We start from the raw sequence: 23,212 nt of genomic DNA on the forward strand, positions 1-23,212 counted from the left end.
GTACATTAGTGTTGTACAGTCAGTCTGGTACAGTAGCATTGTACACAGTCTGGTACAGTAGCATTGTACACAGTCTGGTACAGTAGCGTTGTACACAGTCTGGTACATTAGTGTTGTACAGTCAGTCTGGTACAGTAGCATTGTACACAGTCTGGTACAGTAGCATTGTACACAGTCTGGTACAGTAGCGTTGTACACAGTCTGGTACATTAGTGTTGTACAGTCAGTCTGGTACAGTAGCATTGTACACAGTCTGGTACAGTAGCGTTGTACACAGTCTGGTACATTAGTGTTGTACAGTCAGTCTGGTACAGTAGCATTGTACACAGTCTGGTACATTAGTGTTGTACAGTCAGTCTGGTACAGTAGCATTGTACACAGTCTAGTACAGTAGCATTGTACACAGTCTGGTACAGTAGTGTTGTACACAGTCTGGTACAGTAGCATTGTACACAGTCTGGTACATTAGTGTTGTACAGTCAGTCTGGTACAGTAGCATTGTACACAGTCTAGTACAGTAGCATTGTACACAGTCTGGTACAGTAGTGTTGTACACAGTCTGGTACAGTAGTGTTGTACACAGTCTGGTACAGTAGTGTTGTACACAGTCTGGTATAGTAGCATTGTACACAGTCTGGTACAGTAGCATTGTACACAGTCTGGTACAGCAGTGTTGTACAGTCTGGTACAGTAGCATTGTACACAGTCTGGTACAGTAGCATTGTACAGTAAGTCTGGTACAGTAGCTTTGTACACAGTCTGGTACAGCAGTGTTGTACAGTCTGGTACAGTAGCATTGTACACAGTCTGGTACAGTAGTGTTGTACACAGTCTGGTACAGCAGTGTTGTACAGTCTGGTACAGTAGCATTGTACACAGTCTGGTACAGTAGCATTGTACAGTAAGTCTGGTACAGTAGCATTGTACACAGTCTGGTACAGTAGCATTGTACACAGTCTGGTACAGTAGTGTTGTACACAGTCTGGTACAGTAGTGTTGTACACAGTCTGGTATAGTAGCATTGTACACAGTCTGGTACAGTAGCATTGTACACAGTCTGGTACAGCAGTGTTGTACAGTCTGGTACAGTAGCATTGTACACAGTCTGGTACAGTAGCATTGTACAGTAAGTCTGGTACAGTAGCTTTGTACACAGTCTGGTACAGCAGTGTTGTACAGTCTGGTACAGTAGCATTGTACACAGTCTGGTACAGTAGCATTGTACAGTAAGTCTGGTACAGTAGCTTTGTACACAGTCTGGTACAGCAGTGTTGTACAGTCTGGTACAGTAGCATTGTACACAGTCTGGTACAGTAGCGTTGTACACAGTCTGGTACAGTAGTGTTGTACACAGTCTGGTACAGTAGTGTTGTACACAGTCTGGTACAGTAGTGTTGTACACAGTCTGGTACAGTAGCATTGTACACAGTCTGGTACAGTAGCATTGTACACAGTCTGGTACAGTAGCATTGTACACAGTCTGGTACAGTAGCATTGTACACAGTCTGGTACAGTAGTGTTGTACACAGTCTGGTACATTAGTGTTGTACAGTCAGTCTGGTACAGTAGCATTGTACACAGTCTGGTACAGTAGCATTGTACACAGTCTGGTACAGTAGCATTGTACACAGTCTGGTACAGTAGTGTTGTACAGTCAGTCTGGTACAGTAGCATTGTACACAGTCTGGTACAGTAGCATTGTACACAGTCTGGTACAGCAGTGTTGTACAGTCTGGTACAATAGCGTTGTACACAGTCTGGTACAGTAGCATTGTACACAGTCTGGTACAGTAGTGTTGTACACAGTCTGGTATAGTAGCATTGTACACAGTCTGGTACAGTAGCATTGTACACAGTCTGGTACAGTAGCATTGTACACAGTCTGGTACAGTAGCATTGTACACAGTCTGGTACAGTAGCGTTGTACACAGTCTGGTACAGTAGCATTGTACACAGGCTGGTACAGTAGCATTGTACACAGTCTGGTACATTAGTGTTGTACACAGTCTGGTACAGTAGCATTGTACAGTAAGTCTGGTACAGTAGCATTGTACACAGTCTGGTACAGCAGTGTTGTACAGTCTGGTACAATAGCATTGTACACAGTCTGGTACAGTAGCATTGTACACAGTCTGGTACAGTAGCATTGTACACAGTCTGGTACAGCAGTGTTGTACAGTCTGGTACAGTAGCATTGTACACAGTCTGGTACAGTAGTGTTGTACACAGTCTGGTACAGCAGTGTTGTACAGTCTGGTACAATAGCATTGTACACAGTCTGGTACAGTAGCATTGTACACAGTCTGGTACAGTAGCATTGTACACAGTCTGGTACAATAGCATTGTACACAGTCTGGTACAGTAGCATTGTACACAGTCTGGTACATTAGTGTTGTACAGTCTGGTACAGTAGCATTGTACACAGTCTGGTACAGCAGTGTTGTACAGTCTGGTACAGTAGCATTGTACACAGTCTGGTACAGTAGCATTGTACACAGTCTGGTACATTAGTGTTGTACACAGTCTGGTACAGTAGTGTTGTACACAACCTGTAGTTCACATTTCCTGTATATGTGAAAAAATAGATGAGAACTTTGCCACATTTTTTAAACAAATTAAAAAACTTTTTTCTGCAGATCTCTGTGGTTAACAACCTGTTGAAGGTAATTGTTTAGTTATTGTTTAGTAATTGTTTAGTTAGTGTTTAGTAATGTTCAGTTTGTTTAGTAATGTTCAGTTTGTTTAGTTATTGTTTAGTAATTGTTTAGTTAGTGTTTAGTAATGTTCAGTTTGTTTAGTAATGTTCAGTTTGTTTAGTAATTGTTTAGTTAGTGTTTACTAATGTTCAGTTTGTTTAGTAATGTTCAGTTTGTTTAGTTATTGTTTAGTAATTGTTTAGTTATTGTTTAGTAATGGTCAGTTTGTTTAGTAATGTTCAGTTTGTTTAGTTATTGTTTAGTAATGTTCAATTTGTTTAGTTAGCCTTAAGAGAAAGTGTTTATGATTGTTAAACAAGTTTGTTTTTGTTTATAAATAATCTTTGGGCTTCTGACAAGTTTTTTTTTTTTTTTTGTGGCCAAAGAAAGGCAAGATAAGTTTGTTTACTATTTTTTGTCTGATTGTTTACAGATAGTTTACTGATTTTTGTCTGATAGTTTACAGATAGTTTACTGATTTTTGTCTGATTGTTTACAGATAGTTTACTGATTTATTACGGCTTGTTAACTGAAGGGTTAACCCTTTGTTTCAGTATGGACTGAGCATGTTAAAGCTTCGCTTCAGAATCAGACTTTCCAAGTATTTGTACGACAAATATCTCAGGTCAGATATAGACACATATCTCAGCTACTTCACTTAACTCTGTTCTACAACTCAGGTCAGATATAGACACTAAGCTAGTTCACTTAACTATGTTCTACAACTCAGGTCAGATATAGACACTCAGCTAGTTCACTTAACTCTATTCTACAACTCAGGTCAGATATAGACACATATCTCAGCTACTTCACTTAACTCTGTTCTACAACTCAGGTCAGGTATAGACACTAAGCTAGTTCACTTAACTCTGTTCTACAACTCAGGTCAGATATAGACACTTAGCTACTTCACTTAACTCTGTTCTACAACTCAGGTCAGATATAGACACATATCTCAGCTACTTCACTTAACTCTAATCTACAACTCAGGTCAGATATAGACACTAAGCTAGTTCACCTAACTCTAATCTACAACTCAGGTCAGATATAGACACATATCTCAGCTACTTCACTTAACTCTGTTCTACAACTCAGGTCAGATATAGACACATATCTCAGCTAGTTCACTTAACTCTGTTCTACAACTCAGGTCAGGTATAGACACTCAGCTACTTCACTTAACTCTGTTCTACAACTCAGGTCAGATATAGACACTAAGCTAGTTCATTTAACTCTGTTCTACAACTCAGGTCAGATATAGACACTAAGCTAGTTCACTTAACTCTGTCCTACAACTCAGGTCAGATATAGACACTAAGCTAGTTCACTTAACTCTGTTCTACAACTCAGGTCAGATATAGACACTTAGCTAGTTCACTTAACTCTGTTCTACAACTCAGGTCAGATATAGACACTTAGCTAGTTTACTTAACTCTATTCTACAACTCAGGTCAGATATAGACACTTAGCTACTTCACTTAACTCTAATCTACAACTCAGGGTCAGATATAGACACATATCTCAGCTACTTCACTTAACTCTATTCTACAACTCAGGTCAGATATAGACACTAAGCTACTTCACTTAACTCTGTTCTACAACTCAGGTCAGGTATAGACACTTATCTCAGCTAGTTCACTTAACTCTAATCTACAACTCAGGTCAGATATAGACACATATCTCAGCTAGTTCACTTAACTCTGTTCTACAACTCAGGTCAGATATAGACACTTAGCTACTTCACTTAACTATGTTCTACAACTCAGGTCAGATATAGACACTTATCTCAGCTAGATTGTACTTCACATGTCCATTGACTTTTTGTTTAGGGGCTTCACATTTTACAAGATGAGCAATCTGGACAATCGCATCGCAAACGCTGACCAGCTGTTGACCCAAGACACTGAGAAGTTCTGTGACTGCGTGGCAGAGCTGTACTCCAACCTAAGCAAGGTGGGTAGTGGTCAGTAGTTAACCCAGGGTTTAAGGTGGGTAGTGGTCAGTAGTTAACCCAGGGTTTAAGGTGGGTAGTGGTCAGTGGTTAACCCAGGGCTTTAGGTGGGTAGGGGTCAGTAGTTAACCCAGGGTTTAAGGTGGGTAGTGGTCAGTAGTTAACCCAGGGCTTTAGGTGGGTAGTGGTCAGTAGTTAACCCAGGGTTTAAGGTGGGTAGTGGTCAGTAGTTAACCCAGGGTTTAAGGTGGGTAGTGGTCAGTAGTTAACCCAGGGCTTTAGGTGGGTAGTGGTCAGTAGTTAACCCAGGGCTTGAGGTGGGTAGTGGTCAGTAGTTAACCCAGGGTTTAAGGTGGGTAGTGGTCAGTAGTTAACCCAGGGCTTTAGGTGGGTAGTGGTCAGTAGTTAACCCAGGGTTTAAGGTGGGTAGTGGTCAGTAGTTAACCCAGGGTTTAAGGTGGGTAGTGGTCAGTAGTTAACCCAGGGTTTAAGGTGGGTAGTGGTCAGTAGTTAACCCAGGGCTTTAGGTGGGTAGTGGTCAGTAGTTAACCCAGGGCTTAAGGTGGGTAATGGTCAGTAGTTAACCCAGGGTTTAAGGTGGGTAGTGGTCAGTAGTTAACCCAGGGTTTAAGGTGGGTAGTGGTCAGCAGGTTAACCCAGGGCTTAAGGTGGGTAGTGGTCAGTAGTTAACCCAGGGTTTAAGGTGGGTAGTGGTCAGTAGTTAACCCAGGTCTTAAGGTGGGTAGTGGTCAGTAGTTAACCCAGGGTTTAAGGTGGGTAGTGGTCAGCAGGTTAACCCAGGGCTTAAGGTGGGTAGTGGTCAGTAGTTAACCCAGGGTTTAAGGTGGGTAGTGGTCAGTAGTTAACCCAGGTCTTAAGGTGGGTAGTGGTCAGTAGTTAACCCAGGTCTTAAGGTGGGTAGTGGTCAGTAGTTAACCCAGGGCTTAAGGTGGGTAGTGGTCAGTAGTTAACCCAGGGTTTAAGGTGGGTAGTGGTCAGTAGTTAACCCAGGGCTTTAGGTGGGTAGTGGTCAGCAGGTTAACCCAGGGCTTAAGGTGGGTAGTGGTCAGTAGTTAACCCAGGGTTTAAGGTGGGTAGTGGTCAGTAGTTAACCCAGGGCTTAAGGTGGGTAGTGGTCAGTAGTTAACCCAGGGCTTTAGGTGGGTAGGGGTCAGTAGTTAACCCAGGGTTTAAGGTGGGTAGTGGTCAGTAGTTAACCCAGGGCTTAAGGTGGGTAGTGGTCAGTAGTTAACCCAGGGCTTTAGGTGGGTAGATACAGGTAGAAGAAGGAAAGTTTTATTAATTTTCTAGGTAGAATTATTTTATCTTACATTTGACCACATCTAAAAATATTTTTTTATTGTTAAAGAATTTAATCATTTGGATTCACATCTCCTGGGGAGGAGGGATGTTTTTGAAAGTAAAATGTTACAATTGTTTAAGAGTGGGTTAACTGTCATACAAACATTCTTCCATTTCCTGAAGTAAAATTTAATTGAAGTGGGTCCAACAAATGTGTGTAACAAATAATATTTCTATTTATGGCATAAAGTAAAGCTACAAGTGACATATATATTTTTTGTTCCAGCCAATTCTTGACGTTATACTTTACACTGTCAAATTAGCTGGTGCCATTGGAATCATGGTAAGGAAAATATTTTGAAAGTGTTGTTGAAAATATTTGACCTACCAAATATTGTAAACTGCTGTATGATAAAGGTAACAACTTGCCAATTTTTTTTTTTTTTGCTGACCAGGGTCCAACATACATGTTATTATACCTGGCATTCTCTGGTGCTGTTCTCACCAGGTAAGTTTCATTTAGTGATTCTTGCTTACATACTCTATCAGGAGAGTTGGTCATTTAGTGATTCTTGCTTACATACTCTATCGGGAGAGTTTGTCATTTAGTCATTCTTGCTCACATACTTTATCAGAAGAGTTGGTCATTCTTGCTCACATACTCTATCAGGTGAGTTGGTCATTCTTGCTTACATACTCTATCAGAAGAGTTGGTCATTCTTGCTCACATACTCTATCAGGTGAGTTGGTCATTCTTGCTTACATACTCTATCAGAAGAGTTGGTCATTTGGTCACTCTTGCTTACATACTCTATCAGGAGAGTTGGTCATTCTTGCTTACATACTCTATAAGGAGAGTTGGTCATTCTTGCTTACATCTTTACATACTTTATCAGAAGAGTTTGTCATTTAGTCATTCTTGCTTACATACTCTATCAGGAGAGTTGGTCATTCTTGCTTACATACTCTATCAGGTGAGTTGGTCATTCTTGCTTACATACTCTATCAGGAGAGTTGGTCATTCTTGCTTACATACTCTATCAGGAGAGTTGGTCATTCTTGCTTACATACTCTATCAGGAGAGTTGGTCATTTGCTTTTATTTTTGAACCACCAGGCTGCGGCGACCAGTGGGACGCATGACAGTTACAGAGCAAAAACTGGAGGGGGAGTACAGATATGTCAACTCTAGGCTCATCACCAACAGGTAGGTCAACTCTAGGCTCATCACCAACAGGTAGGTCAACTCTAGGCTCATCACCAACAGGTAGGTCAACTCTAGGCTCATCACCAACAGGTAGGTCAACTCTAGGCTCATCATCAACAGATAGGTCAACTCTAGGCTCATCACCAACAAATAGGTCAACTCTAGGCTCATCACCAAACTGGTAGGTCAACTCTAGGCTCATCACCAACAGGTAGGTCAACTCTAGGCTCGTCACTAACAGGTAGGTCAACTCTAGGCTCATCACCAACAGGTAGGTCAACTCTAGGCTCATCACTAACAGGTTGGTTAACTCAAGTTCTAGAATGAACTTTCCTCAAAATAAGAATTGAATAACATAAAAAAATTAATTTTCAGTTAATTCATATAACATTGTAAAACAACTTTCAATCATTGAATCTATCTTATTTATATAACATTATAAAACAGTTTTCAATCACTGAATATAACATTATAAAAAATAGCATAAAAATGTTTTAAAAATAAGCTTTTATGTAATAATGCACTTAAATTAAAAGGAGAAAATAAATAATTTTCTTTAAATATATTATAATACACTAGAAAGAAAAGTGTATGTCACTCTCTTATATATTGGAATCCTTTAATTATATTTAGGAAGAGACACATGCTTTTCTGTATTGTAATTTAAATAGTAGTGTATTATTATATACGAGCCGACCCGCGGCATATCATACGCCGCTATTTAGTTGTTTTATTTTCTACTTTTCAGTAATTCATAATTTGTGAATTTGACAGTACTAATGCTGCCACTGAAAATATTTGCTTTAAAACACTATCAATAAGGACGATACTACCCCCACCCTCCTTTCCCCCAACCCCTACACTACACCCCCCCCCCCCCCCTAGTGAAAGCAGCCTCCTTTTAGTTACCTCCCCTAAGTTTAAAATCATTTCAAACTAAAGTATCTGCCCCTAATAGCCGTCACTAAACCCGGCTCTACGAATGTAAACATTTAGCGTGAACCACAGCTCACCAGACCATGGGGAGGTAGGGAGCGCACTTACAGCTTGTTTTCTAGCGTCTCCCAGAAGAGAATTATATATATATAGATTTTTTTTAAATCATTTATTTTCTTCATTTTAGCTTGTTATTAAAACATTTTTTTATGGGAAAAAAAATTCAGTAGTGTAAATTTTTAATACAATAGAGTTGCATAACTAAAAACTATCACACACCTAATGAACATGATAAAGCGCATATAATTGTGTGGAATAGTTGGATAAGACTGCCCATTGATTTTAAAAAAATTGTAATTAATTCATTGAAAAATTAATTCGGTATCCAATTAAGTCAAATTTAATGTCAGATTGCATTGTCATCATGTCTTGACACATGTGCCCAAAATTTTGCTCTACCGTTTCAATCTAGACAAACAGGATTAAGACAGACAAAGAAAACAAGTTAAATAAAAGCTTGTAAAAACAACTTTCAATCATTGAATATGACATTATTAAATAAGTTTTCAATTCCACAGTGAAGAGATTGCCTTTTATCAGGGAAACAGTCGGGAAAAATTTATCATCAGTGGCACTTTCAATAAACTTGTAAGTCAGTTCTTACTTAGTAACATCATAAGTCAATTTATTGTCAAACAAATTCTGGTGTTTAATGATCTCCACTAATTTATTGAACAGGTGGATCACCTTCGTCAATTCATCCACTTCCGTATTCAGATGGGGTTCGTTGATAACATCATCGCTAAATGTAAGTTTGGCATTGATGTGTTGTGTGTTATTGCTAAATGTAAGTTTGGCATTGATGTGTTGTGTGTTATTGCTAAATGTAAGGTTGGCATTGATGTGTTGTGTAAGGTTTAAAAAGTTGAGTCTTTGTGTACAGATATTGCTACTGTGGTGTAAGGTTTAAAAAGTTGAGTCTCTGTGTGCAGATATTGCTACTGTGGTGTAAGGTTTAAAAAGTTGAGTCTCTGTGTACAGATATTGCTACTGTGGTGTAAAGTTTAAAAAGTTGAGTCTCTGTGTGCAGATATTGCTACTGTGGTGTAAAGTTTAAAAAGTTGAGTCTCTGTGTACAGATATTGCTACTGTGGTGTAAAGTTTAAAAAGTTGAGTCTCTGTGTACAGATATTGCTACTGTGGTGTAAAGTTTAAAAAGTTGAGTCTCTGTGTACAGATATTGCTACTGTGGTGTAAGGTTTAAAAAGTTGAGTCTCAGCTCTGTGTACAGATACTGCTACTGTGGTGTAAAGTTTAAAAAGTTGAGCTTGCTAACACCAGTCTCTGTGTACAGATATTGCTACTGTGGTGGGGTACTTAGTAGTGAGTCGACCATTCCTGAACCTGGCACATCCACGACACCTCAACTCTACCCACAGCGAACGATTAGAGGTGGGTATCTTCCTAATCCAGTGGTCCCTTAGCTAGCACGGTGTTGAATGAAATTGATTTACTGTCTGTTCATATGGTGTGGACTGCTAGAATGTTGTGGTCAGTTTATTTGGCTAAAGTCATGTTGGAGGTCAGTATATAGTCCAAATTCCTTTTTTAAAAATGTATCCACATTTTGAATTAGCTTGAAATCTTTTTTTTTTGCCTGTCAGGATTATTTTAAAAGTGGTCGCATGTTGGTAAAGATGGCTGAAGCTATAGGTCGCATAGTGTTGGCTGGACGTGAGTTAACAAGACTGGCTGGGTATGTACTATTGGCTAGCTGCACAAAGTCACCATCATTTATTTACACAAAAAACTTGCACACACTTCCTGCAAGAATTGATGTTGACATTTATTTTTGAATTTTTTCTTCAGCTTTACTGCCAGAGTGACAGATTTGATGAAAGTTTTGGATGATTTAAACATGGGCCGCTATGAAAGGACTATGGTCAACTCAGAGAATAGCCGAGGTAACCGCCCACATTTCCCATGGCATCCAGATTTTAAAAAACGTGGAATGATTTTATGTGAACGTATGATTTAAGTTTGACCTGAACCACCTTGTGTATTTAGCCATTAGAATGACTTTATGTGAACGTATGATTTAAGTTTGACCTGAACCAACTTGTGTATTTAGCCATTAGAATGACTTTATGTGAACGTATGATTTAAGTTTGACCTGAACCAACTTGTGTATTTAGCCATTAGAATGACTTTATGTGAACGTATGATTTAAGTTTGACCTGAACCAACTTGTGTATTTAGCCATTAGAATGACTTTATGTGAACGTATGATTTAAGTTTGACCTGAACCAACTTGTGTATTTAGCCATTAGAATGACTTTATGTGAACGTATGATTTAAGTTTGACCTGAACCAACTTGTGTATTTAGCCATTAGAATGACTTTATGTGAACGTATGATTTAAGTTTGACCTGAACCAACTTGTGTATTTAGCCATTAGAATGACTTTATGTGAACGTATGATGTAAGTTTGACCTGAACCAACTTGTTTACCTAGGTTCCAGCAACAATCTCAAGTCTCTAGCACTGAAACCAGGCAATGGGTCCATCATCATCAAAGATCATATCATCAAGTACGTACCTGTGACACCAACATGGCCACATGTGCCTTGTCCACATACATATGTGTGATGTGTATCTACATACGTTTGTAGAACATAATGGTACATGCTTCAAGTTATTACAAAGTTATTTTTTTCCTCAGGTTTGACAAAGTTCCTCTTGTAACCCCTAATGGAGATGTTTTGATAGAAGAACTCAGTTTTGAGGTGAGATAGTAACATCAAGTATGGTCCCCACTCTAATATCAAGTATTGTCCCCTATCTTACATCAAGTGTTCTAACAATAAGTAGTAATGTATTCAGCCTAATGTTAAAGTTGTAAATAAAAAATTTCAGGTTTCTTCAGGGAAAAATGTGCTTGTCTGTGGACCAAATGGATGTGGCAAGAGTTCTTTGTTTAGGATATTGGGAGAGGTGAGTAACCATACAGGGATAAATGTTTAGGATATTGGGAGAGGTGAGTCACCATACAGGGCTAAATGTTTGGGATATTGGGAGAGGTGAGTCACCATACAGGGCTAAATGTTTAGGATATTGGGAGAGGTGAGTCAACATACAGGGCTAAATGTTTGGGATATTGGGAGAGGTGAGTCACCATACAGGGCTAAATGTTTAGGATATTGGGAGAGGTGAGTCAACATACAGGGCTAAATGGTTGGGATATTGGGAGAGGTGAGTCACCATACAGGGCTAAATGTTTAGGATATTGGGAGAGGTGAGTCACCATAGAGGGCTAAATGGTTAGGATATTGGGAGAGGTGAGTCAACATACAGGGATAAATGGTTGGGATATTTGGAGAGGTGAGTCACCATACAGGGCTAAATGTTTAGGATATTGGGAGAGGTGAGTCAACATACAGGGCTAAATGTTTAGGATATTGGGAGAGGTGAGTCACCATACAGGGCTAAATGTTTAGGATATTGGGAGAGGTGAGTCAACATACAGGGCTAAATGTTTAGGATATTGGGAGAGGTGAGTCAACATACAGGGCTAAATGGTTGGGATATTGGGAGAGGTGAGTCACCATACAGGGCTAAATGTTTAGGATATTGGGAGAGGTGAGTCAACATACAGGGATAAATGGTTGGGATATTTGGAGAGGTGAGTCAACATACAGGGATAAATGGTTGGGATATTTGGAGAGGTGAGTCAACATACAGGGATAAATGTTTAGGATATTGGGAGAGGTGAGTCAACATACAGGGATAAATGTTTAGGATATTGGGAGAGGTGAGTCAACATACAGGGATAAATGTTTAGGATATTGGGAGAGGTGAGTCAACATACAGGGATAAATGGTTGGGATATTTGGAGAGGTGAGTCACCATACAGGGCTAAATGTTTAGGATATTGGGAGAGGTGAGTCAACATACAGGGCTAAATGTTTAGGATATTGGGAGAGGTGAGTCAACATACAGGGCTAAATGTTTAGGATATTTGGAGAGGTGAGTCAACATACAGGGATAAATGGTTGGGATATTGGGAGAGGTGAGTCACCATACAGGGCTAAATGTTTAGGATATTGGGAGAGGTGAGTCAACATACAGGGATAAATGGTTGGGATATTGGGAGAGGTGAGTCACCATACAGGGCTAAATGTTTAGGATATTGGGAGAGGTGAGTCACCATACAGGGCTAAATGTTTAGGATATTGGGAGAGGGGAGTCAACATACAGGGCTAAATGGTTGGGATATTGGGAGAGGTGAGTCACCATACAGGGCTAAATGTTTAGGATATTGGGAGAGGTGAGTCAACATACAGGGATAAATGGTTGGGATATTGGGAGAGGTGAGTCACCATACAGGGCTAAATGTTTAGGATATTGGGAGAGGTGAGTCAACATACAGGGATAAATGGTTGGGATATTTGGAGAGGTGAGTCACCATACAGGGCTAAATGTTTAGGATATTTGGAGAGGTGAGTCAACATACAGGGCTAAATGTTTAGGATATTGGGAGAGGTGAGTCACCATACAGGGCTAAATGTTTAGGATATTGGGAGAGGTGAGTCAACATACAGGGATAAATGGTTGGGATATTGGGAGAGGTGAGTCACCATACAGGGCTAAATGTTTAGGATATTGGGAGAGGTGAGTCACCATACAGGGCTAAATGTTTAGGATATTGGGAGAGGTGAGTCAACATACAGGGCTAAATGGTTGGGATATTGGGAGAGGTGAGTCACCATACAGGGCTAAATGTTTAGGATATTGGGAGAGGTGAGTCAACATACAGGGATAAATGGTTGGGATATTGGGAGAGGTGAGTCACCATACAGGGCTAAATGTTTAGGATATTTGGAGAGGTGAGTCACCATACAGGGCTAAATGTTTAGGATATTGGGAGAGGTGAGTCAACATACAGGGATAAATGGTTGGGGTATTTGGAGAGGTGAGTCACCATACAGGGCTAAATGTTTAGGATATTGGGAGAGGTGAGTCACCATACAGGGCTAAATGTTTAGGATATTGGGAGAGGTGAGTCACCATACAGGGCTAAATGTTTAGGATATTGGGAGAGGTGAGTCACCATACAGGGATAAATGGTTGGGATGTATTTGTTTTTCCTACACCATCTGATCTGTTTGTTTGTCCTACACCATCTGATCTGTTTGTTTTTCCTACACCATCTGATCTGTTTGTTTCAGCTGTGGCCATTGTTTGGTGGGACATTGACCAAACCAGAGAAGGGAAAGTTGTTCTACGTCCCCCAGGTAAGTCTGTCATCCTACAGCTGTCCTGTCGTCCTACAGCTGTCCTGTCTGTCATCCTACAGCTGTCCTGTCTGTCATCCTACAGCTGTCCTGTCATCCTACAGCTGTCCTGTCTGTCATCCTACAGCTGTCCTGTCTGTCATCCTACAGCTGTCCTGTCTGTCATCCTACAGCTGTCCTGTCATCCTACAGCTGTCCTGTCTGTCATCCTACAGCTGTCCTGTCTGTCATCCTACAGCTGTCCTGTCATCCTACAGCTGTCCTGTCTGTCATCCTACAGCTGTCCTGTCTGTCATCCTACAGCTGTCCTGTCATCCTACAGCTGTCCTGTCTGTCATCCTACAGCTGTTCTGTCTGTCATCCTACAGCTGTCCTGTCATCCTACAGCTGTCCTGTCTGTCATCCTACAGCTGTCCTGTCTGTCATCCTGCAGCTGTCCTGTCTGTCATCCTACAGCTGTCCTGTCTGTCATCCTACAGCTGTCCTGTCTGTCATCCTACAGCTGTCCTGTCTGTCATCCTACAGCTGTCCTGTCTGTCATCCTACAGCTATCATCTAGCTGCTCTTGTTATGGAGGGTATCTATAAATGTTTGTGATAGTGTGAAGGTTACTGTAGTTAGACCTGTTACACGCCCACCTAGACACATTGTCAACTGTTGCTGCAACTGTTTAATAGTTTCAGCAATGATGTAATGCAGTGCTGTATCTGAATTATTCACTTGGCTCTGATCTCTCCCTTCTCTGAATTCTGATTATGGCGACATGTCGAATACTAAACCACATATAGTTTTAGTGTAAATACAAATAGGTTTAAGTTATCTTTAAACTAGGTATGCCGAACTGATTTTTTCAAAGTTGTTATGTCAAGATTCTAAGATAGTGGGTACCAAATTGGTTCATATTTCTCAAGTAGTAAAAAAGTTATAACGTTAAAAAACTGGTGTTTTAATTTTTTTTCTCGACATCCTAAACAGTGCCATGTTTTGGGGTTATATCTGTCAAAGTATATGACACAAGTTCAATCTTTTGAACTTAACAAAAACAAGAACAACCCCAACAAAAATAATTAGACCTATATCATTGAAATTAGTGTTTCTCACTTATTGCTAAAATTAAAAAGGGTAGTAAAGAAACACAAATTGTGTTTGTTTTTTTTTTTTAAATAGCCAGAGATTTTCTGATAAAACAGCATATATGATAGTACATTTAGGCTAAACTAGCAAAAAAAAATTTTTTTTTGGCCTATTTGACATACATACCTGCATCAGCTGCTTCAGCAAGAGACAATGGGTTTAGGTAAACTTGAATGTGCATTTATTTCAGCGCCCTTATATGGCAGTTGGCACACTTCGGGACCAAGTGATCTACCCTGACAATCATGCAGAACAGCTGAAGAAAGGGGTGAGGGATGAGGATCTGGCTGAAATTCTGGATAAGGTAAGCCAACTTATCTCATACTGGTAGTGGTGTTGGTAAAAGTAAGCCAACTTATCTCATACTGGTAGTGGTGTTGGTAAAAGTAAGCCAACTTATCTCATACTGGTAGTGGTGTTGGTGGTAAAAGTAAGCCAACTTATCTCATACTGGTAGTGGTGTTGGTAAAAGTAAGCCAACTTATCTCATACTGGTAGTGGGGTAAAAAGAATATTTCAAGTGATGTTTGTATGTTGTAGCCTGTCCTACTGCTGTCTGACAGAGTAGCCTGTCTTACAGCTGTCTGACAGAGTAGCCTGTCTTACAGCTGTCTGACAGAGTAGCCTGTCTTACAGCTGTCTGACAGAGTAGCCTGTCTTACAGCTGTCTGACAGAGTAGCCTGTCTTACAGCTGTCTGACAGAGTAGCCTGTCTTACAGCTGTCTGACAGAGTAGCCTGTCTTACAGCTGTCTGACAGAGTAGCCTGTCCTACAGCTGTCTGACAGAGTAGCCTGTCTTACAGCTGTCTGACAGAGTAGCCTGTCTTACAGCTGTCTGACAGAGTAGCCTGTCCTACTGCTGTCTGACAGAGTAGCCTGTCCTACTGCTGTCTGACAGAGTAGCCTGTCCTACAGCTGTCTGACAGAGTAGCCTGTCCTACTGCTGTCTGACAGAGTAGCCTGTCCTACAGCTGTCTGACAGTGTAGCCTGTCCTACTGCTGTCTGACAGAGTAGCCTGTCCTACAGCTGTCTGACAGAGTAGCCTGTCTTACAGCTGTCTGACAGAGTAGCCTGTCTTAGCACTAACACTTCCTTCTCTTCTCAAGGTTCAACTGACCCATATACTGGAGAGAGAAGGGGGCTGGGAGGCTGTTCAGGTAAGTGTCATCTCATGGGTGTATCAGTGGTTTCTATGTCATCTGTATCAGTGGTTTCTGTGTCATCTGTATCAGTGGTTTCTATGTCATCTGTATCAGTGGTTTCTGTCATCTGTATCAGTGGTTCTGTGTCATCTGTATCAGTGGTTTCTATGTCATCTGTATCAGTGGTTTCTATATCATCTGTATCAGTGGTTTCTATGTCATCTGTATCAGTGGTTTCTATGTCATCTGTATCAGTGGTTTCTATGTCATTTGTATCAGTGGTTTCTATGTTATCTGTATCAGTGGTTTCTATGTTATCTGTATCAGTGGTTTCTATGTTATCTGTATCAGTGGTTTCTATGTTATCTGTATCAGTGGTTTCTATGTCATCTGTATCAGTGGTTTCTATGTCATCTGTATCAGTGGTTTCTGTGTTAGGATAAGTCACCACAGTCAAATATTTTTTGTTTCAGGACTGGATGGATGTGCTAAGTGGAGGAGAAAAGCAAAGAATAGCTGTAAGTTTTTGTTATATGGTGACCATAGCTGTAAGTTTTTGTTATATGGTGACCATAGCTGTAAGTTTTTGTTATATGGTGACCATAGCTGTAAGTTTTTGTTATATGGTGACCATAGCTGTAAGTTTTTGTTATATGGTGACCATAGCTTCCTATTGACAGATGGCCAGACTAGTAATAGTATAGACCACTGTAACTACCACAAAAATCTGAGACTAGTATAGACCACTGTAATTCCTATTGACAGATGGCCAGACTTTTCTACCACAAACCACAGTTTGCCATATTGGATGAGTGCACCTCAGCTGTGAGTGTGGATGTTGAAGGCTACATGTATCAACATAGCCGTGAGGTGAGTGGGAACTTTTTGAAATTTTCCAAACTGAACATTTAAAACATGCATACAGTAAATAAAGTGTTTCCTTATTTTAAAACAATGTACATGTCTAACACGTATAAGACATTGTACTGAACAATCTAGCATGAAATTACTACTGTTATTACTGTTATTTTAAAATATATATAGATTCTGAATACAAAATTTACCCCAGAGTAGTAAAAATGATCCAGTTTTAACTATCAAAATGCTATTTGATTCAGAAAAAATTAAATAATAGAGATGTGTAACTGTAGTAATAAACAGCTTTAACTTAATATTCAGAAATCAGTTCAGTTAATTTATTTAAATTATTTGATTAAACGTTATTCACAATTCCATTAATTATTTTTTTACTGGTGAAAACCTAAGTCATGTGTCATTTATTTCATTAAAAAGATTTTAAATGCTAACTCTAGATCAAAATTAAAATGATGAAATGGCTTTCAAAAATGCATTTAGTGAATCATGGAGAACTATCAACAGTTGGTTGAATATAAAATAATTTAGCCATTTAATGCAATGTTATCCTAATATATAAAATCCCATATGCGAACTTCTCTCTCTCTCTCTCTCTGTCCACAACATTTTTGAGGCTATGTAATCAGTATGTTCAGCAATATATGGAGAACTTAACGATACAGACTTTTGTTGAAAATAATATGTTGGATGTTTTAAATGTATAAACTAAATTTTATTTAAAGAAGGAAAATAAAAATAAAAGCATATTTGTGTAGAAACACATTTTTAATTATGCAACTGGAAGAGTGATTATTGTTGTGACAAGAAAGCAATAAATAAACGACGTCACATGTATAAACTACGGAAAGTACACAAAACCAATTTTAGAATATGAAGAAATGAGCTATCTAATTCAAATTTGATTTAAAGCTATAGATCTACTTATCAAAACATAGCCCTACACCCTGAAATGTACACAATTTTCTCGGCCAAAAGTAATACAAATTACTTTTAAAAAAAAACGTAAATATCATTGAACATCCGAGTTTTTAACGGAATCATTTAAGTCTCTTAATCAGTGTGTGCATTTAATATGGTGTTGTGTTGACTAATAATGTATATAATTTGGCTTTAATTTTTCTAATAGGTATTGGTAGCCTATGTTATTTTAAAATGTGTTGGATTTTTAGCAATTTAGTTATTTCTTTGCTCTGTCAGTAATATCAATGTATAGTAAAGCCTCCGTGCCTACTACTGTTACCATCATTGAATAAATAAATTGAATAAGTTGAAATTATGTTTTGAACAATAACTATTTTTATAAAATATTTTTTTCTCAAACATGTATAATGTTAAATTATTGGGCCTATAATTCACATAATGGGTACTGACAGCTAGCATATGATAAATTGATCATTTACCTTTGCTTACATTATGCTGGTTTTTGAGTGTACCAATTTAATGTTTTTATTATATTATTTTTATTAGAGTTATACAAAAAGTTTTGTATAACACAAAGTCAGTGTTTCTTATATTGCCACTTGTTATCTTAGGTTGGAATCACTTTGTTTACAGTTTCTCATAGAAAATCCTTATGGAAACATCATGAGGTAAGTTATGTCCCTTGCTGATGTATTGTCACTGTTTTAGTTTGACACTGTCTTGTTAGTTTCAAGTATTGTCAAATATTTTATTTTTATTTCTCAGTACTATCTGAAGATGGATGGGCGTGGCTATTATGAATTTAAACCAATCACAGAAGAAACATCTGAGTTTGGCTCTTGATCTACGTATAATTTATGTTTTTTAGTTTTTGTACCAGATATTTTTCTCTCTTGTACTATTACATGCAGCTTGTACAAAAAAAATATTTATCTTGTAAAGTGACCACAAACCAGATTTCTTTTACTTGTAAAGATTTTTTCTAGAGGGTTACATAGGTGATTAGTTTATGAGATTTATATCCCTTTTTCTGAAGCTAATGTCTAAGGTTTTAATATGTTCCCTTTACGGATCTGTCAGATTTGTGTCAATTTGAGAAGTGCCTTATTTATTTTTACCAAAATATTGAGTCTGAATTTAATTTAATGAAAGCATTGAAATATATTTTTTAAAATTTCGTATATATATTTTGATTTGGTTGCCGACAAACTGAGAAATCTATTAATGGTTGGAACGGCAGTGTCTTTTAGAAAGTTCAAAGGTCAAGTTGACAAGTGTTGGTGGAGTAGCTGGTCTACTGTGTAAACAACTTGGTACTAGCTTAGCTGATAGTAGGGGGGGGGGGAGTGGTGGGACTTAGTACTGTACAGGGGTGCTCCCATGTTGTTCTGTCATCATCACATTCAGACTTCCATCAGCTGTGATTTGAATGTTTTTATAATCTAGATCATGTTCTGTCATCATCACATTCAGACTTCCATCAGCTGTGATTTGAGTGTTTTTATAATCTAGATCAAATGTTCTACTGGTTTTTTTTTTTACTTGTTCAACTGTGTGCTGTTATTTTTCTTTGTTTAGTGAAATCAGGTCATAAAATGTGGACAATTTGTGTAGCCTTATGATGCTTGACATTATGGAGCCCAGTAAAAAAAAAGATGGTCCAAATCCATCACATTCCATGTTGGTGTAGACAAACTCTGTTGGGAAACGTCTGTAGTAAAATGTGTACTTTTATTTTCCGTGACTCCACAAAATTGTTTGATGATCAGATTTGTATTTATTGTATGCCTGACAATCCACGTGAGACATTTCTTGCAGCTGTCTGTCATAGAATTAGTGCTCTATGACAACTGGCTTCCCTTTACATTTCTTATGACTTTGCTACTGAAATTTTGGAAATAAATCATTTAGAGCATCATGTTGCCACGTCATTCATTTTTAAAGTTTCCACAACTCTATCTCCATAATGGCAACAACAGGATCATTCCAACTGGGCAACAACAATATATCATAGAGAAGTAGACAAATGGTACTCATTCTAGCAATATGTCCTCAAGCTTGATGCTGGTAGACAACAAATATGTTCAGCATCTCTGGCTTATATCAAGCTTGATGTTCAGCACATTCAACCATTGGAAGCATTGAGCTACATATATTTTGTGAATGAATAGAAGCCATGGCTGTATGTAAGAAAAGTTGTGAAGCTCTACAAAAGGTAATACAATTTTATTATAGTATCAAGTCTACACTAATACAAGTGAAACAAGTACATAGAAAAGTCATCAAGAATGGAACAAATATTTACACTGTTTAAGTTACAAGCAATGGAGTGTTGACATTTACAATTGTATTCAGCTCAAGTTTAATCAAACACATTTTTTTTTCTGCTACAATCAGACAAATGAAAGACTTGGGTATGTAATTTATGCTGAAATTATATAGTCTCTGGTCATTTTATTCAAGGAGTTGACAACCTGTTTTCTGGGAGAGAAATACTTCATGAACAAATAACAGAAAGCTGAAATTTTAAGCACCTTTGAAATTTTTTTTGCTTCCAATATTTCAAAACAAAGTGTTGCATTTTTAAAAAATATATTATTGTTCCTATGCAGACAGTTGCATAAAACTGGGTTAATTATTTCTTGTTAGTAAGGCCAAGTTTTAACTGGCGCTAAGTTGTTAGTAGTTATAGGAGATATACCCATGATAAGTCCCCTGCCCAACAAATCTACAGGAGGTAACCAATAACATTACACCTGTTGACTGCTACAGTAGGAAACTAATGACATTACCCCTGTTGATTGCAAACCTAACCCAGAGAGTTGCTGCGTCCAATCTGGCTAGCAACCAATGGTTTGGCTAGCAACCAAAATGGTCTGGCTAGCAACCAATGCTCTGGCTAGCAACCAATGCTCTGGCTAGCAACCAAAATGGTCTGGCTAGCAACCAATGGTCTGGCTAGCAACCAATGGTCTGGCTAGCACTACCAGCCAGAAAGGTGCAACTCAAACACCTGAGAGGACCAGACATTCAAGCTTTTTAAAGTCTTTCAAAGATCACCACAGGAGAGGCAGGGAGTTGACCAGACACACAAGTGGCTCTCATCTAACATTGAAGTATTGCAGTTAGTTCACATGTATCTAAGTGGTATTCAACTTGACATATGTCAAGTGGAAAGTTGAAATATAAGAGTGGTGTTTCCAGGATATCTAGTTTGTATGGCAAATCATTTGCTCAAGTATAGAAGCAATGATGCTGACTATCCTGATCTGCCATCCATGTTTTAATTGCCTGTTGTTTATGTTGAGGAAATGCTGTATATGACAACAGACCCAAGGGTTCTCCATCCAACAGGACAGTTCTAACCTGGCACACTAGTGTTGGGCCGAGACCAAGCAAGCATGTGGTGGTCACGTCTGGGTCACATCTTTGGTCTTGTCATAGGATTCTATCTGCCACTCTGTGTTATTCAAGAGAAATTTGTGAAACAGCCTGTAGAGCGTGTGTCTTGCCTTGATCTCCACAGTCATGGCGATGAAGAAGGAGATGAAGAAGAAGACCCCACTGGTCAGCGTGATGATCTCCTCCGTGCTGAGCTGAGACTTGCTCTCGGCTGCCTGGCCATTGTCAGACAGGAAGCAGAGGACAGTGGCCACCGCGCAGCTGATCATGAGGAGGAGTGTGAAGAGGAAGATGGTGTGCAGACACTTGTCTCTGCTGGACACGCGTGGCCAACGCAAGCCGTGGCACTGAAACTACAGATGACACGTGTGTTAACTCACATTTCAACTGCTCATTCAGGCACTAAAGACATGTCTTACCTGAATGTAACCATCAAAGATGTCTTTAATTACTGTCTGCATGTTGAATAATTACAAGAAAATAGCCCAGGTAAAAAAAAAAACTTACTTTGAATCGTTTGTGTCGGATGTAAACAAAGTGACAAAGTTCACACATGGGAGCTCTTGTTGTCTTTCTGCTGGAATAGTCAATCCATTTCTGGGGAGGTCAAAGGGGATGGCTTGTAGTGCATAGCTATGTCACAACGTGGTAGATAATGATCTAGCTTACCCAGAAGTTATGGCACCTAAATAACTTGTAGGACCTCCTTCATGTCCCAACTTTTAGGACCTACCAGCAAACAAAAGTAGTGCACATATTTGAGAGTGCCTGAGCAGCGACATGGAGACACAAGAATGTCGTCCTTCTCTCCTGGCACCTGGCAGATTCTGCAGGTGTTGCTCATGTCCTTCTCAATGTCAAGGTCAGACTGCCAGAAGAGCTGCTCCCCAGTGGACTCACCTGACCTGGCCTCCAGCACGGCACTAAAAATACAAGACATTTTTGAGCTGGTGTTGCCAGTCTGATATTTGCAGTTGGGATCAGAAAAACAATCAGCATGAAAAAAGTTTGAAGGAATTGTATTTTGTTCAATTACTGGCAAGTGGTGAGCTCAAGTTTTGTTCAAATCTTATTAAAGCAGAGGATATAGAATGCAGTAAAAGAAAACCTAGAGGGAATCTAGTCTACTTGCTTTGGTTTATGGTCCAGCCCATGGACTGTGTGTGAACTGCAGCCGTCCAGCTGGTTGATGCTAGTGGGACAGCTGTGGATGTGGGAGCCGTGGATCTGGGAGCCGTGGATCTGGGAGCTGGGCAGGTTGCCAAGGTGAGCTGTGGGTAGGTTGATGCTGCTCCTGGTGCTGCTGGGGTCAATGGTTGTGGAGTAGGATCTGAGGAGGGCCATCATCTGCTCCTTGTCCTGGTCCATGCTGAGAGCTCACACTGTCACAGGCAGGGACTGTTGGGGTCACAGGCAGGGGTCACAGACAGGGACTGTTGGGGTCACAGGCAGGGACTGTTGGGGTCACAGGCAGGGACACTGGTAGGGGTCACAGGCAGGGACTGTTGGGGTCACAGGCAGGGACACTGGTAGGGGTCACAGGCAGGGACTGTTGGGGTCACAGGCAGGGACACTGGTAGGGGTCACAGGCAGGGACACTGGTAGGGGTCACAGGCAGGGACACTGGTAGGGGTCACAGGCAGGGACTGTTGGGGTCACAGGCAGGGACACTGGTAGGGGTCACAGGCAGGGACACTGGTAGGGGTCACAGGCAGGGACACTGGTAGGGGTCACAGGCAGGGACACTGGTAGGGGTCACAGGCAGGGACACTGGTAGGGGTCACAGGCAGGGACACTGGTAGGGGTCACAGGCAGGGGTCACAGGCAGGGACACTGTTGGGGTCACAGGCAGGGACACTGGTAGGGGTCACAGGCAGGGACACTGTTGGGGTCACAGGCAGGGACACTGGTAGGGGTCACAGGCAGGGACTGTTGGGGTCACAGGCAGGGACACTGGTAGGGGTCACAGTCAGGGACACTGGTAGGGGTCACAGGCAGGGACTGTTGGGGTCACAGGCAGGGACACTGGTAGGGGTCACAGGCAGGGACTGTTGGGGTCACAGGCAGGGACACTGGTAGGGGTCACAGGCAGGGAGACTGGTTGGGGTCACAGGCAGGGACACTGTTGGGGTCACAGGCAGGGACACTGGTAGGGGTCACAGGCAGGGACACTGGTAGGGGTCACAGGCAGGGAGACTGGTTGGGGTCACAGGCAGGGACTGTTGGGGTCACAGGCAGGGACACTGGTAGGGGTCACAGGCAGGGAGACTGGTTGGGGTCACAGGCAGGGACACTGGTTGGGGTCACAGGCAGGGACACTGTTGGGGTCACAGGCAGGGACACTGGTAGG

At 40.3% G+C, this 23,212-nt stretch overlaps 2 protein-coding genes across 3 annotated transcripts in view; one reads left to right on the forward strand and one right to left on the reverse strand.

The window, feature by feature from the left end:
* The window catches only part of LOC131932259 (ATP-binding cassette sub-family D member 3), a 30,578-nt gene extending 11,200 nt beyond the window's left edge, over positions 1-19,378 (forward strand). Inside the window, exons 7-27 of the mRNA XM_059289121.1 lie at positions 2,637-2,663; positions 3,251-3,321; positions 4,526-4,649; positions 6,236-6,292; positions 6,405-6,457; positions 7,066-7,155; positions 8,670-8,739; positions 8,830-8,899; positions 9,446-9,543; positions 9,756-9,847; positions 9,961-10,055; positions 10,607-10,682; positions 10,814-10,877; positions 11,008-11,085; positions 13,320-13,385; positions 14,710-14,823; positions 15,628-15,678; positions 16,137-16,181; positions 16,429-16,533; positions 18,072-18,128; positions 18,226-19,378. Of these exons, the coding sequence (XP_059145104.1) occupies positions 2,637-2,663; positions 3,251-3,321; positions 4,526-4,649; positions 6,236-6,292; positions 6,405-6,457; positions 7,066-7,155; positions 8,670-8,739; positions 8,830-8,899; positions 9,446-9,543; positions 9,756-9,847; positions 9,961-10,055; positions 10,607-10,682; positions 10,814-10,877; positions 11,008-11,085; positions 13,320-13,385; positions 14,710-14,823; positions 15,628-15,678; positions 16,137-16,181; positions 16,429-16,533; positions 18,072-18,128; positions 18,226-18,303 (1,581 nt within the window). The 3' untranslated portion in view covers positions 18,304-19,378. The remainder of the gene's footprint in view (positions 1-2,636; positions 2,664-3,250; positions 3,322-4,525; positions 4,650-6,235; positions 6,293-6,404; positions 6,458-7,065; positions 7,156-8,669; positions 8,740-8,829; positions 8,900-9,445; positions 9,544-9,755; positions 9,848-9,960; positions 10,056-10,606; positions 10,683-10,813; positions 10,878-11,007; positions 11,086-13,319; positions 13,386-14,709; positions 14,824-15,627; positions 15,679-16,136; positions 16,182-16,428; positions 16,534-18,071; positions 18,129-18,225) is intronic.
* A 293-nt stretch (positions 19,379-19,671) lies between these two features.
* LOC131932260 (E3 ubiquitin-protein ligase MARCHF9) lies at positions 19,672-22,849 on the reverse strand. 2 transcript variants are annotated; one of them, XM_059289123.1, is made up of 5 exons: positions 22,832-22,849; positions 21,995-22,253; positions 21,596-21,785; positions 21,370-21,459; positions 19,672-21,215 (listed from the first exon to the last, which is right to left on the reverse strand). In XM_059289123.1, exons 2-5 carry the CDS (start codon positions 22,228-22,230, stop codon positions 20,871-20,873), a joined length of 861 nt encoding a protein of 286 aa, XP_059145106.1. In that variant the 5' UTR covers positions 22,231-22,253; positions 22,832-22,849; the 3' UTR covers positions 19,672-20,870. The 2 variants fall into 2 exon arrangements, with proteins under 2 accessions (XP_059145106.1, XP_059145105.1); XM_059289122.1 differs by lacking the exon at positions 22,832-22,849 and having other exon boundaries at positions 21,995-22,378.
* Between the last annotated feature and the right edge of the window lie 363 nt (positions 22,850-23,212).

Source organism: Physella acuta, unplaced genomic scaffold (assembly GCF_028476545.2).
Source record: "Physella acuta isolate Inbredline_101_S28 unplaced genomic scaffold, ASM2847654v3 ptg002121l, whole genome shotgun sequence".
NCBI lineage: Eukaryota > Metazoa > Mollusca > Gastropoda > Physidae > Physella > Physella acuta.